General features: G+C 38.9%; 1 protein-coding gene across 1 annotated transcript in view; it reads right to left on the bottom strand.

The window, feature by feature from the left end:
* Positions 1–790: 790 nt before the first annotated feature.
* The window catches only part of LOC106868599 (myb-like protein X), an 83991-nt gene continuing 69511 nt past the window's right edge, over positions 791–15270 (bottom strand). The window contains exons 2-4 of the mRNA XM_014913935.2: positions 12534–13246; positions 7056–8170; positions 791–6252 (exon numbers count right to left, since the gene is read on the bottom strand). Of these exons, the coding sequence (XP_014769421.1) occupies positions 6183–6252; positions 7056–8170; positions 12534–13246 (1898 nt within the window). The 3' untranslated portion in view covers positions 791–6182. The remainder of the gene's footprint in view (positions 6253–7055; positions 8171–12533; positions 13247–15270) is intronic.

The following is a 15270-nucleotide window of genomic DNA, read 5'->3' as shown; positions in this document are numbered from 1 at the left end:
CATACTCCAGCAGGGATTATAGACCCTGAAATTGCATAAGGGCCAGCTACCAAATAAAGTAGGACTAATGGGGCTTCCTTAGCCTTCATCAAATGCAATCAAGTTATTTAGTAAAGAGTATATTAAGCCTCCTTTCCTTAATTATTTTCCTTTTTTGATTTGTCCATTTTTAAGATTATATTTTGCCATATTTTTGTGAATATTGTATAATAGTTATATTTTTGTGGTGATGGGTGGAATAAGGATCATGATATTTTTATGCATTTCTAGTAGCTGGACCCAGGCAAGCTGAACCCCAGGCAAGCTGGACTCCAGGCAAAATTGACCTGAGGCAAGCTAGTCTCCAGGCAAGCTGGACCCCAGGCAAGCTGGACCCCAGGTAAGATGGATCCCAGGTAAGCTGTACCTCAGGCAAGGTGGATTCCAGGCAAGCTGGACCCAAGCAAGCTGGACCCCAGGCAAGCTGGACCCCAGGCAAGCTGAACTTCGGTGTATAGACGTTGACGGTCATTGAAATTACCTTGTTTTTGTCATGCCCTCCTAGCACATGGCACCCCGGGTGACTGCCCGAGTTGCCAGTACCTAGCGCCATCCCTGCTAACCACTCTGTCTTGCTTGTTTCTCCCTTTTTCCTTTGGTTCATCTGAAACAGTTACCTTGTTGTCTCCTACTCACACCACTCACCATTCTTTGATCTCTTTACAGCATTCTTTGATTTCTTCCTCTTCTTTTTCTCTTTGATGCCAGGAAAGACAACAACAACAACAACAACAACAACAACAACAGAAACCACCTTATTAAATATTTTTATTAATATTTTACAATTTTCAGTAGATAACTACAATTGTCTATAGTAGTAGTAGTAGTAGTAGCAGTAGTAGTAGTAGTAGTACTAGTAGTAGTAGTAATAAGAATAGTTGTTGCAGTGATAGCAGTTATTTATTTCTTTATATTATTATCAATAATGATGATGACGATGACGACAACAACAACAACAACAATAATAATAATAATAATAATGGAGTGTTTCAAATTTTGGCCGAAGACCAGTAGTTGGGGAGGGATTAGTTGAGTTAGTTGAGTTAGTTGATTAGATCGGTCTTGTCTGGTACTTTTATTTCATTGACCTCCAAAAGGATGAAAGGCAAAGTTGACCCCAGCAGAATTTGAACTCAGAACCTAGCAGCAGACGAAATACCGCTAAGCATTTCACCCGGCGTGCTAACGACTCTGGCAGCTTGATGCCTTAAATAATAATAATAATTTCTAATATATGCATAAGGCCACAGATATTTGTGTATGTGTAAAGAACACGGATGATTTAATCGTCCCCCAGTGTATGACTGGTACTTATTTTATCAACCTTAGAAGACCAAAAAGTAAAAGTGTACCTCAGTAGAATCTGAACTAAAAACGTAAGGGGACGAAACTAGATACCAGGCATTCTGCCTGGTGTTCTTCTGTATATGCCATTGACTGCTTTCAACAACAACAACAACAATAACAATAATACTAATAATAATGATAATAATAATAATAATCCTTTCTATTAATGGCAGAAGGACTGAAATTTTGCGGGAGGGGACTAGTTGATTACATCGACCCCAGAATTTCACTGGTACTTAATTTATGAACCCTGAAAGGATGAAAGGCAAAGTCGACCTTGGCAGAAATTGAACTCAGAACATAGCAACAGGTGAAATACTGCTAAGCATTTCATCCAGCATCTTAACGATTCTGCCAACTCACCCCCTTCATAACAACAATAATAATAATAATAATAATAATAATAATAATAATAATAATAATAATAATAATAATGCTCCTAAAATTTGTTGGGATAGGGCTAGTCATTTACACTGACCCCTGTTCTCAACAGGTACTTATTTTATCGACTCCAAAAGGATGAAAGGTAAAGTCAATCACAGCAGAATTTGAACTCAGAACATAACCCGAGAAAAAATGCCACTAAGTATTTTGTTCGGCGTGCTAACGATTCTGCCAGCTAACGATTCTGTCAGCAAACGATTCCTGCCAGCTAACGATTCTGCCAGCTAATGGTTCTGTCAGCTAACGATTCTGCCAGCTAACGATTCTGCCAGCTAAAATAATAAAAACAATAAAAAATTTTGTACAATTAAAATTTTTTCATATTGATTCTTTAAACCACTAATGGTGTGACATGGTGTGACATGTGACATAGTGTGACTTGTGACATATTCTTCTACTAAAAGTGGAGAAATATGTATTGTGAAGTTCATGCCTTTCCCAGGAGCAGTTGTAATGTTAAATAATGTGGAATATTTCCAGGCCAGAGCTGAAATCAGTTATTCTTTCTACTTCTAAAGAATGGTAACTTCCAATAATAATAATAATTTCTAAGGCACAAGGTTAGCAATTTTTTAGGGGAGGGGTTTAGTAAATACCACCAACTCCAGTATTTAACTGGTACTTTATTCTATTGGCCCCAAAAGTTAATGAAAGGCAAATGTGACATTAGTGGGGTTTGAACTCAAACTGAGCTACAGGAAATACTGCAAAGTATTTGCTCTGATGCTCTACCGATTCTGGCAATCCACAGCCCTGATGATGATTGATGATGATGATGATGATGATGATAATAATGGTTTCAAATTTTGGTACAAAGCCAGTAGTTTTGGAGGAAAGGTTAACTCAGTTACATTGACCCCAGTATTTGACTGGTACTTATTGTATGAATCTTGGAAAGGTGAAAGGCTAAGTTGACCTCTGCAGAATTTGAAACCAGAACGTAAAGACAAATGATAATAATTCTGCCAGCTTTCTGCCTTGATGGTGATGATGATGATGATGATGATGATGATGATGATGATGATGATGATGATGATGATAAAGATTTTCTGATTTAGGCACAAAACCAGCAACATTGAGGGGTGGGATCAGCTGGGTCCATGAACCTTGTAATTTGATTCTATTGACCCTCCCAGAGGAATGAGCAGCAAAATTGACCTCCACAGGATTTGAACAAAGAATGAGCTGAAACAAATACTACAAAGCAGGTTTTCCAGCTCTCAAATGATGGAGGAGCACAAAGCTAGATATTCTGGGAGAGGCACCCAGTTAATTTAATAGATATCCCTTCCCCACCTGCACGACTATTCCAGGACTATTTACAGAATGTGCAGAACAGAAAAAGAGAAAATGCAAAAATGTGGAAAAGAGGAAATAAAAGTTTGAAGGAAAGACGCTTCTTTTAGTGCTTTACAAAAACACAAAACAAGAAAGGATTACAATAAGGAGTAAAAAATCTAAGGACCAAATCTTGAAAACTTTTATCTCAAGCTGGAAATAAGTGTAGTGGAGAAAGCATGTCTACTAGATTCATCAAGAATTATGGAAAAGGTCTTGAGTACATTGTAAGAACAGATAGGAAGAGCAGATGAATCTCTTTTGGTACAAGATACTCCTCATCCAGACCATGAGCTGTGGTTTGATAGGAAGTATAATCAAATTGGATGAAACACGAATTCTTTGAAATAATAGAATGTAATAATGGCTTCCAGGTTTGGCACAAGGCCAGCAATTTCAGAGCAGAGCTAAGTCATTTACGCAGACTCCAGTGCTCAACTGGTAATTATTTTATTGACCCAAAAGGATGAAAGGCAAAGTCCACCTTGGTAGGATTTGAACTCAGAATGTAAAGGTGGATGAAACGCCACAAAGCATTGTGTTAACCGTTCTGCTAGCTTGTCACCTTCCAAGAATATATCGTTGCTAATCATAAATAACACCAATAGTAAAAAGTCCAACTTGTAATTATTTCAGGTCTGGGCAAGAACTTGGAACGGCTCATATAAAACAAGGCAACAACAATGTAAATAATAATAATAATAATAATAATAATAATAATAATAATAATAATAATAATAATAATAATGATAATAATAATAATCATAATATTGGGCATATTGTTTTTAATTCTAATAGTAGATGATATTAGAAGAATATATATTTAGTTTTTGGCAAAGCAGAAATTTTAGATTTATATAAAGAAGATTATGTTGGTGACATTTCTGCTTTGACCATAATTGTTAAAAACAGGAACAAAACTGGGTCACTTAAGTGCATGATGATGATGGTGATGATGGTGATGATGATGGTGATGATGATGGTGATGATGATGGTGATGATACCATCACGAAGGTACAAGCTTAAAAAGAAAGGGGATGACAGAGTAAATTGGTCCCTAGAAGGTGACTGGAAGTTATTTCATTAATTCCAGAATGATGAAAGGGAAAAATCACCATTCTTACTTTGAATCCAATAAAACTATTGCCATGTTCTGTTTTTGCTTTGGCCACCAAAACCAATAAGACTTACATCAGAGTACAGTACAGTACTATGTATCGTATAATACTACAGCATCACATACAAGCCTAGTATATATATTTTGCCATCAAAGTACACTATACACCATTGACTAAATGGTTTATATTAGAGTACAGAGTACAGCATTGTATATGTTGTGCTTCATCATCATCGTCACTACCACCATCAGCAATGGAGACACACACACACACACACACACACTCACATATGTCTGTTAGAAAGCATAAACATAATTACAAATTTCTTTAGCATCAGTTCCATTCACGAAAGCACTTTTAAAACTATTTTTCTATCACATTGGCAGGAAGATTTACCCATAATACAGGTGGTAGGATAGAGGTGGAAGGGTAGTAGGGTAGGTTGGAGGCAAATGGCACTGGTTATTTGGAATGCCTTGCAACAAACCGACCCCTTACAGTTGTGTTGAGCTGAGATTCAGAAATATGAAGAAATAGTTCCACCAAATACCTAGGTCGGTTTCAGTGTCACATTACATCACCATCATCATCATGATTGTAATTATCATCACCCAGCAGCAGCAGCAGCAGCAGAGAGAATCCCTGCAAAGTTCCTCCCCATTCTTACTATTAGCTGTCTTTCTGTGTGTGTATGTGGCACACACATACACATACATGCATGCGCATGTGTAGGAGTGTGTTGATATGCATAATGTTGTGTGAATTAGAAGAACTGAAGTAATTTGAATCTTGTAATGCTCGGCTGTGGCTGAAGACATTCTTCCTATGCCTTTGATGTGCAGAAAAAAAAAAAGTGTGGAGTCTTCTGATTAACAATTTGCTAACTTCTTTATATATATATATTGTGTGTGTGTGTTACACATATGAAGAGTGATTCAGAAGGACCTGAAGAATTTAAATGACGTGTAATTTGTCTTAGAATTTTGTTATTCTAGATTTTTGATATTATCTTTGCAATTTTCTTATGAATATCCTTTGAAATTCATACTCGTATAATGCCAACATCTTCGGTACAACATAACCTGATGAAATGGTGTTTTTATACAAATTCACAGGAAGTTAACTAATATGTAATGTTACAGACTTTATATTTTGGAGTAAACCATGCTATTGAAACGTGTGTAGTGATCTTTTGAATTATTTTTTTTACTATTATAGAATATCTATATATTGGAAATATCTTTGTTTCATATCATATATTTCATATCATATATTTCATATCATATATTTCAGAAAAATGTTATCATAAAAAAAATGGGAGAATATTCCGTATTTAAAAGCAACAAAATATAAAGCTAATTCTGTGTAACTGTGTAAGCAAACCTAATACAAACGTAGGAGTGGTCTGTACAGCTAGCAACATGAAGTGCAGGGGAGTAGGCCAGCTATTCTGGTATTCCTGAGACACAGCAGTCACCGGGGTCTGGGGTCAGGTGTGCAAATGAATGCATTAGGGAGTTGGTTGAAGGCTGTGGTGAAGGGAAGTAAGGGGGTAGAGAGGATGGGAGACAAATGTTTTATTAAACTCAACTCACCTCAGTTCTTAGCTGGTTTATTAATGGTAAAGGAACTTAAGAATACTCTGTACATATATGCACATATACTGTATGTGTGTGTGTGTGTGTGTGTGTGTGTGTGTGTGTGTTCATCTTCTTTACAACATGGCCAGATTCTTGCTAGACATATAGGATGTACATGTGTAGGTGTATATAAGTGAATATGCAGTCTACATAAGTGAAGTATGTGTCTTTCCTTGACTCTCCGTTTCTGTGAACCAATGTTCCACAGCAGATCATAGAGTTTCATCATTCCTCTTGAAACATTCAATGTCCTCATTTATTCTTCTTCATCATTATGTTCAGTGATGGTGGTAGAAACTTGTGGAATGGAACTTTTGTGCCGATTTCTGAAGAACAGAGAAAGAGAAAGTAACTATAAGATGGCAAAGAAAAAGGAAACACTATAATGGTAGAGGTCCTAACAATTATAGACATCTCTATCCCCATAATTACACTAAAAATCACTATTTTTGGTAGCAAATATGTTCCAGCTCTGAAGCCCAAAATGATGGTTTGGCTCAAAATATCATTTTGGGTGTCATTCTTTCACATCCATCACACACTCAAAATACTATTCCCAAGTTGGTTGAACTGAAAACATGGTAACATCTGCAAGGCTTTCATTTGAGAAAGAGAACAAAGATATTCTTGAAAATTACTATTTTTAAATCTCACAACGAGAGATATTCAGCCAGAGTACTTTGGAGTAAAGATTGTTTGCCAACATAACATGGCAGTCCTGGTTTAGGACGAATGTTGCTGTAATTTAGCCCCAGGAGACATTGTTTTGAGCTGAGTGGGGGTGCTTGTTTGAAATTATAAGGACACAGATCGTGTCATATAGCCAGCTGGAGATGATGTCTCCAGGGGCTAAATTATAGCAACATTCATCCTAAACCAGGACTGCTATGTTATGTTGGCAAACAATCTTTACTCCAAAGATAATCTTGTACATCACATAACTCACCAACCTCTCAAATAGCAAGTCAGTCATATTGGTCTCTAACCATAAGCATTTCCATTGTCTGAATAACTTTTCTCCCCATCTTTACTCTCCAAAGATATCTTTGTAATGTTTTTGCAGCTTTAATAATAAAGTATGTGTGTGTGTGTGTGTGTGTATAGGAAAGGAATATTAGAGCCAACTTACTTTAATTCATCTTCCCTTTCTTTCATTTCTCGTAATTCCTGTTCAATAAGGCTGCCGGCATTGCTCTTAACTTCTCGGTATGAAAATGTAGTTGACACCTTTGGCTTCTGAATTTTAAAATTAGGGCCAGTAGATTTTTGTGGCTCCACCGATGTTGCTACTGTGCTGGGACCATCAACACAATCTGCATCTCCTGGGACACTTTCTACTGAAGCTACAGATGACTTTCTAACAGTTGTGAAGTTTCGTTTGGGAGTGACGGGGGATACCTCTCTGTATTTTTTCTGTTCCCCCATTCGCTCCACTGAAGTTGTGCTTATTCTCCCACTGTCTCGCAAACTCACTTCTCGTTTGACCTCCTTCTTTATTTCCTCCTGAAGACGGCTTGAAGCAATTTTCTTCATTGTGACGCCTTTTTCAGTGTTGTTCTTCAATGAAAATTTTGGTTTCACTGATACCTGGCTCTTTTTATCTATGCTCACCGCAACAGATGGCTTTTTCTCAACAGGGACTCCCTTATCAAGTTTGAACTGCATTTCTCGTTCCTGTGCCAGACGGATTTCTCTTTCAATTGGTGTCTCAAATGGATTTACTGTTGCTGCTGCTGCTGCTGCTGCTGCTGCTGCTGCTGCTGCTTCTTCTGTGCTGCTCTCAACATTACCATTGACCTTATCACTTTCACATGACACTGATGAAGCCTCAGTAACTTTGTCTTCCACTGTACACTCATTGACAACATTCTCTGTTGGTTCTTCATTTGCCATTTTCCTTTCAATCAAATTTTGTCGCATGCGTTTCAGTTCCGCCTCCCGTTGTCTGATTTCTTGGAGTTCTTGAGCGATTTTGCTCGTAGGAGGGATTCGTAAAGGAGAACCAAGTTTTTCTTTTGGTGGTTCATTCACAGGTTTGTCAGAGCTCGAGGTGGAACTGTCTACAGAGTCAAAGTTAGTGGAATCAGTCTTAGCTGTGTGGTTGTTGTTGTTGTTGTTGTTGTCATTGCTGTCAGTTTTGTTGTTGTCGTTGTAGTTGCTGGATCTTCTGGCAAAACGTTTTTCTTTTTCTTTCTGCAAACGTATTTCTGTCTGGACCACAGTTTCTCCGTATTCCATTGGGGTCTAGAATCAAAGAGAAAAACACAAATCAAGGCTCATGTATCCACGTTACACATAAATGCACAAACACACACTTTAACTTATACATTTTGCACACACATACGCACACACACACACACACACAATTATAATAACAAATTGCAAAGACAGCGTCAGCCCTTATAATTTCTCTCAGCATCACTTGCTACAGCCACCTCTTCTCCATCTCTAAACATCTCCCCTCATACTTTTATCAAACATCCCCTTCTATCCCTTCTGTACCACTTATATTCATCTCCATTATACTCTATGGGTAGGTCCTGATTCATCACCACCACCACCACCACCACCACCACCATCGATTTCTCTCTCTCATTCTCTGTCCCTTTGTCTTTCTGCCTAACTCTATTTCTCTTTCTTCTCCTTTCTTTTCCTATGGGGTCGAGGTTGGGGGGTTAGCCAAGTGTCTCCTTTATAGTAAGATAACCAAGTCTGTCCCTCTATTATAGTTTAATCCCTCAACTGACACAAAGCCCCCTCCCTCAGTTCCACTCTCCCTCTCTCAGCCAAGGGGCTCCTTGTCTTACAAGTTACTTGGCAACCCCACTGGTGCTGGTGCCATGCAAAAAGCATCAGTGCCATATGAAAAGCACCCAGTGAAGCACTCTGTAAAGTGGTTGGCATTAGGAAAGGCCTCCAGCCATAGAAACCATGCCAAGGCAGACATTGAGACCCCTGGTGCTGGCTCCAGTGAACCCATCCAAACCCATGACAGCATCGAAAATGGACATTAATTCATGATGATGATGATGATGATGATGTATATGGAAATCATATACAAAATGTTTAATTAATATATAATTAATTTTGCTGTGAAACTATAACCTGTGGAGTTATGATGAGTATATCTAATTATGGAAACTTATTCTTTTCTGCTCTAGGCACAAGGCCTGAAATATTTGGAGAGTGGGGGCCAGTTGATTAGACTGACCCCAGTACGCAACTGGTACTTAATTATTGACCCTGAAAGGATGAAAGGCAAAGTTGACCTCGGAAAACATAACTTACTGGAAGAGTAATGAAACTGTCATAATCGTAGCCTTGGTCTTGAATAAGTATAAATGACATATGAAGCACAGATTGCGACACTGAAGCAATATTTGTAGCAGAAGAAAGAAACCAGTAACTAACTCGGCTAAGTTTGTGACCACAAAGTCAACAACATAATTAGGATAGCTAATGAATGCACACACACACACAAGACTACTTAAAGTTTTTTCCAAATCCAATGAAAAAGCTTTGTCTCTAGACTAAAATCTTGCTCTGTTGGTGAGAAATTCTAAAATATAAAACCAAGAAAATATACAAGCATGCCTAAGACGCAATGGTAAGTGGATTTATCTACGTAAATAGAAAAACACTCACCATACCAGCAGAAAGTTGGATATCCTGTAAACCAGAGAATACCAGGAACATTAATAGGAGAAGCAGCTTCACTCAGGGATCTGTGATAGATACATTAGAGCTCACCAAGAAGGATATGCCTTTGATATTCAGGAACAAGAGATAGCTCCTCATTTCCCAATCAATAAAAGAGATATGGAGACCTCCAGACATCTCTGTTGTGATAGAAAATGTCGATAGTGCCATACCAGCGCTGATAGCGCCATAGCCTCATTATCAGCTGCTTACTAAAAATACCTGCAAGGTACAATCTTCTCATGCAACATGACATTGTTGCTAAAATCATTTACAATGCTATCGGTAGGATAATGTCCATTTTCCATGCTGGCATGGGTTGGACAATTTGACAGGAACAGGCAGGGCTGGAGAGCTGCACCAGGCTCCTATGGTCTATTTTGGTATAGTTTCTATGGCTGGATGTCCTTCCTAACACCAAACACTTTATAGAGTGTACTGGGTGCTTTTATGTGGCCCCAGCACCAGCGCTTTTTACCTGACATCAATGTGGGTCAAATCTAAAATTTTGGTAAAAGAGAAAATCTTTGGTCAACTACTTGTGGAATTCACAATTCTTGCTACAGAGAACTTTGGTAAAAATAATCTTGTTGCCCTCTACATTAGTTAAGCTGACATGAAAATTCTTCCAACATGTGAGTACTTTTGTGTAGTTGTTCATCATGCTAGAAACAGCAGCTAAATATCTATCAAATAATGCTGTGCTTGGCTCCCCACCCTCCACTTGACAACTGGTGTTGAATTGTTTACATCTCTGTAACTTAGCAGTTCTACAAATGAGACTGATGGAATAAATACCAGATTCAGAGAAATAAATACAGGGGTTGATTTATTTGATTAAATGCTTCAATGCCATGCCCCAGCATGGCCACAGTCCAATGACTGAAACAAGCAGCATGGCACATATATAGGATGTTAAATGATGATAAACCCACATGGGTGTTGTTCTTGTTTAGCCTAGGCCAGCTGGAGCCTACCATGATTACACAAACCAATGATAAAAGGAGCTCCAACCATAACCATCCTGCTCACAGCTCAGATACATCACATCCAAGACAACATTAGCCAGTCAGTTGCATCCGTCTTTTCTAAGATGCAAGCATGTGATTTAAGGGGATTCTGGCTGCTATTTCTCGGTCAGTGGTAGTAGTAGTAGTAGTAGTGGTGGTTGTATGAGTGATGGAGGCATAGTTGTGAGTGATGATAGGGAGTTCCAGTCATGGTGATGGCAGAGATGTAGTAGTTACAGTGGTGGTAGTGATGGTGTTGGTGGTGGTAGTGGTGGTAGTGGTGACTGAGAGGTAGTGGTAGTAGTAGCAGTAGCAGTAATAGTAGTAACGGTGGTGTTAAAAGTGGTGGTGGTGTTGGTGGTGGTGGCGCTCTGGTGACAAGGCAACAGTGTCAGTCACAAAGTGACAGTGGTTTGTAAGTGCCTCCCCCACCACACACCCAGAGATATATAAGAGGGTGAAGAGTGTGAAGGGTGTTTACTTGTTTTTTTTCTCCTCTCTCTCTCTCTCTACCTGACCAGGTAAAACTGGAATCTCACCAAGTTCAAAAATAGATCAAACAACAACAACAGCAAGTAATGTTATATCAGTAATGGAAATATTTTAACAATTTCACTTGAAAAAGGAGAGCGAGGGTGGGGGAGGGAGTTGTACCTCACTCACCTCACCTGGCCAAGGAGCAGATGATTCAATAATCGAAGTAGATAGGGTCTATAAAGTAGGTAGGGCATATTGCCGAGAGTCACATTCCTCCGTAGCTATGCACCAAAGGTTTCCTAAGATAGCAATCGTTTTAAATACAAAAACATATGCAGGTGTGTTTGTGTGCGTGCGTGTTTGTGTGTGTGTGTGTGTATCATCATCATCATCGTTTAACGTCCACCTTCCATGCTGGCATGGGTGGGACGGTTTGACAGGAGCCGACCAGGCAGTAGCCTGCAGCAGACTGCTGAGACTGTTTTGACAGGATTTTTACAACTGTCTGCCCTTCTTAACACCAACCACTCAGCAAAGTGGACTTGGTGCTTTTTATATGGCACACATATATATATATATATATATATACATACATACATATATATATATATATATATATATATATATATATATATATATATAAATAAAGGTTACAAACCTCATTAAGGGATAGCAAAATCCTATGAAAGTACAGGTTAGTTACCTTTACAAGGAATGTTGGACATTACAGTTAATACTCCACTGCAAGGGAACTATATAAACCGTGGGTTATATATATTTATTTATTATAATGATAGGATGAGAAAATAGAGAGATAATTGTTTTCTACTCTAGGCACAAAGCCGGAAATTTTGGGGGAGGGGGCCAGTTGATTAGATCGACTCCAGTACGCAACTGGTACTTAATTTATCGACCCTGGATACTCTTTTACTTGTTTCAGTCATTTGACTGCGGCCTTGCTGGAGCACCGCCTTTACTTGAGCAAATTAACCCCAGGACTTATTCTTTGTAAGCCTAGTACTTATTCTCATTTAATTACTGGTAATTTAATTTGCTGATCCTAAAAAGATGAGCAGTTCATATCAGCAAGGTTTAAGGTGTAATCAGGGACAAAGTAGAACATTTAACTTTTGTAATGGTTGTTGTTGCTGCCTTTCGATACCGAACCGGCTGAAACCGGTTCTGGCTCTGTAGTACAAATGTCTTCTTTTCAAAAGTTTTTGAATTAAAATCTTCCACCAAACCTTAATCACAATTTATGTTCCTAACACAAGCTGAATGATAACTAATTTATTTTACTAAATTCTTTGTTATATTCAAAATTAATTGAAAGAAACACAGAAGCGTCTCAACAGAAATATGGTAAGAAAAGGGTTAATGGTGTGTATCGTAACAGAAATAATAAAAGAAATATTACTAACCAGTTTTTCACTTTTTTCAGTCGCACTTACAAACATTTGGCCTTCATAGCTGTTGTTATAATTTCTAGTAATAGCAATAGGACTAAAACTATTATAATTCTTTGGCAGTTCTGGTTCTAACTGGAGGTCATTTTCTCGTTTCGTAATTTCATGAGCTCGGTCAGCTTCTGTCATTTCAAGATATGTTGGTTGGAAATGTTCTGTCAAGCAATCATTGCGTTGGTTCTCATAGTCATTCTCCTGTGAAGTCTCCCTCTCCCTCTCAAGTCGAAGGAGACGAAGTTCCTGTTCTCGCTTCAGAGATTCTTCACGCTCCAATGCCAGCCGTATCTCACGTTCAATTGCACTCTCACCCTCTTCAGAAGGATCCAGATTGGAGTTCATATTTGGGTTGTCGTGGTAAGAACTATCTGGCACAATATTCTTCTTGCTGACAGTCGGTTTCCCTAAAGGGTCGTTCAACTTCACAGACCAATGTCTCACCGCTTTGTTTGACTTCTTCAGAAAGGGTATACTTTCTTTACTCGATTGCGATAAACGGTTCTCCCAATTCTGTTTGATGTTCCCAAGGTCTGCTATGGAACCACGGTCAACACTGTCAGTTGTCTCTTCTTCTTGAAGGATATTTTCACTGTACAGATTTACTTTTGGTGGCAAATCATAACCTATAGAGGATTTTCGAGTTTTTATGTTGGTACCAATGTCATAGTTGTCTGAAAGAACAAGAAACGGAAAAGTGGAAAAATTAGCATGAAAACAGAATGATTAATTAGAAAATTACTAATTTTAAATCTCACATGAGAGATATTCAGCCAGAGTACTTTGGAGTAAAGACTGTTTGCCAACATAACATGGCAGTCCTGGTTTAGGACGGATGTTGCTATAATTTTAGCCCCAGGAGACATCGTCTCCAGCTGGCTATACAAGATCTGTGTCCTTATATTTTCGAACAGATCGTGTTGTATAGCCAGCTGGAGATGATGTCTCCTGGGGCTAAATTACAGCAACATTCGTCCTAAACCAGGACTGCCATGTTATGTTGGCAAATAATCTTTACTCCAGAATGATTAATCTTTGAAAATTTGGATAATTAAACCATTTTTGGAAGAGAAGTTCTTTGAATTGGTTTCCCTATCTTACCAATTATCCTCTTCTTTATGAAACCATTTATATACACAAAGAAGACAAAATTATTCAATTTAGTTTGAGTGTGTGTGTTTTTACTTGCTTCAGTCAATAGATTATCGCCATGCTGGAGCACTGCCTGGAAGAATATCTTTTTTAATGGAATGAATGGACTCCAGTATTTATTTTTCTTTTAAAAGCTTGGTACTTATGTTATTGCGCTCTTCTGGCTGAATTGCTAAGTTACGGGGACATAAACACTGGTTGACAAGTGGTGTCGGACAACACACACACACACACACACACACACACACACATACACCCGCACACATATGATGAGCTTCTTTCCAGTTTCCTTAACCAAATCCACTCACAAGGCTTTGGTCAGCCCCTGAACCCAGACCCATGTGGCTGGGAAGCAACCTTCTTACCGCACAGCCACACCTGTGCCTACACACACACAATGCTACCACCAAAACATGTCCAACTGGTCAGCTGCCCATTCTCTGAAGGGGCAGGGATACTCGTGTTGGAAGCAAATGAAGGTCGGCAACAAGAAGGACCTTCGTAAGTTATGCATGACTTATGTCAGTAAAGAGAAACATCATCATCATTTACCGGCCATTTCCCATGCTGGCATGGGTTGGACAGCTTGACAGGAACTGATAAAACCAAGGCCCACATCTGGATCCATTGTTTGTTCTGGCATGGTTCCTATGGCTGTGTATCTTTCCTGATGCCAACCATTTTACAGACTATATTGGATGCTTTGTACATGGCACTGGCACAGGTGCCATTTATGTGGCACCTTCATCGGTGCTTATTATGTGGCACCAACACCAAAAGTGGACATTTAAACAATAAACTGCCTCCAGAAAAGACTTTGTCCAAAGAAATGAATCTGCTCCATTGAATTCCATTTGATGGGAATTTGGCAGCAAACCAAGCAACCACTGAGTAGACATTTCTAATGATGTTGATGGTAATTCTGATGATGATGATGACGATGACAATGATGACGACAATGATGATATAAGAAGATAATAACACAGAAAAGAGCAAATATCCTGTATTAGTGAGAGCAAGTGTCAATGCACCTTGCACCCACCCACCCATAACATTTGGGAGGAGGTGTGTGTGTGTGTGGGGGGGGGGTACATCCACCTGACCAACCAGTTCCAGTCTTTCTATAATGTCAGGTGTATTAGTTTGTTGTTTAGAATAATTGATGCAAACTGCTGAGATGTTGAGAGCTGGGATATCTGGGTTAATTAAATATTCACACACACATTCACTGACACACACACACAGACATGCATACACACACACACACAAATATGCACCGTGGCATACAAATGCATACATGCAATAACAAACCATTTTAAGGTGAGATAAGGAGTTAAAGCTGCACACATAAAGACACACACACACACACACATACAGACACACACATGCACTCACACAGCACAACCACACATACACATATCTATAAGGGTCTTTCAAGTAGACAGTTAGTGCACACAGTCTACTTATAGCAACCCCCCCACCACCATTCGTTACACAATAAAAGTACAGTGACCGCCACCACCACTGCTGCCACCGCCACCACCAC

The sequence above is a fragment of the Octopus bimaculoides genome, chromosome 14, assembly GCF_001194135.2.
Source record: "Octopus bimaculoides isolate UCB-OBI-ISO-001 chromosome 14, ASM119413v2, whole genome shotgun sequence".
In the NCBI taxonomy this organism is placed as follows: domain Eukaryota; kingdom Metazoa; phylum Mollusca; class Cephalopoda; order Octopoda; family Octopodidae; genus Octopus; species Octopus bimaculoides.
The sequence above is the reverse complement of the archived record's forward strand: the minus strand, read 5'-3'. Positions and strand labels throughout refer to the sequence as shown.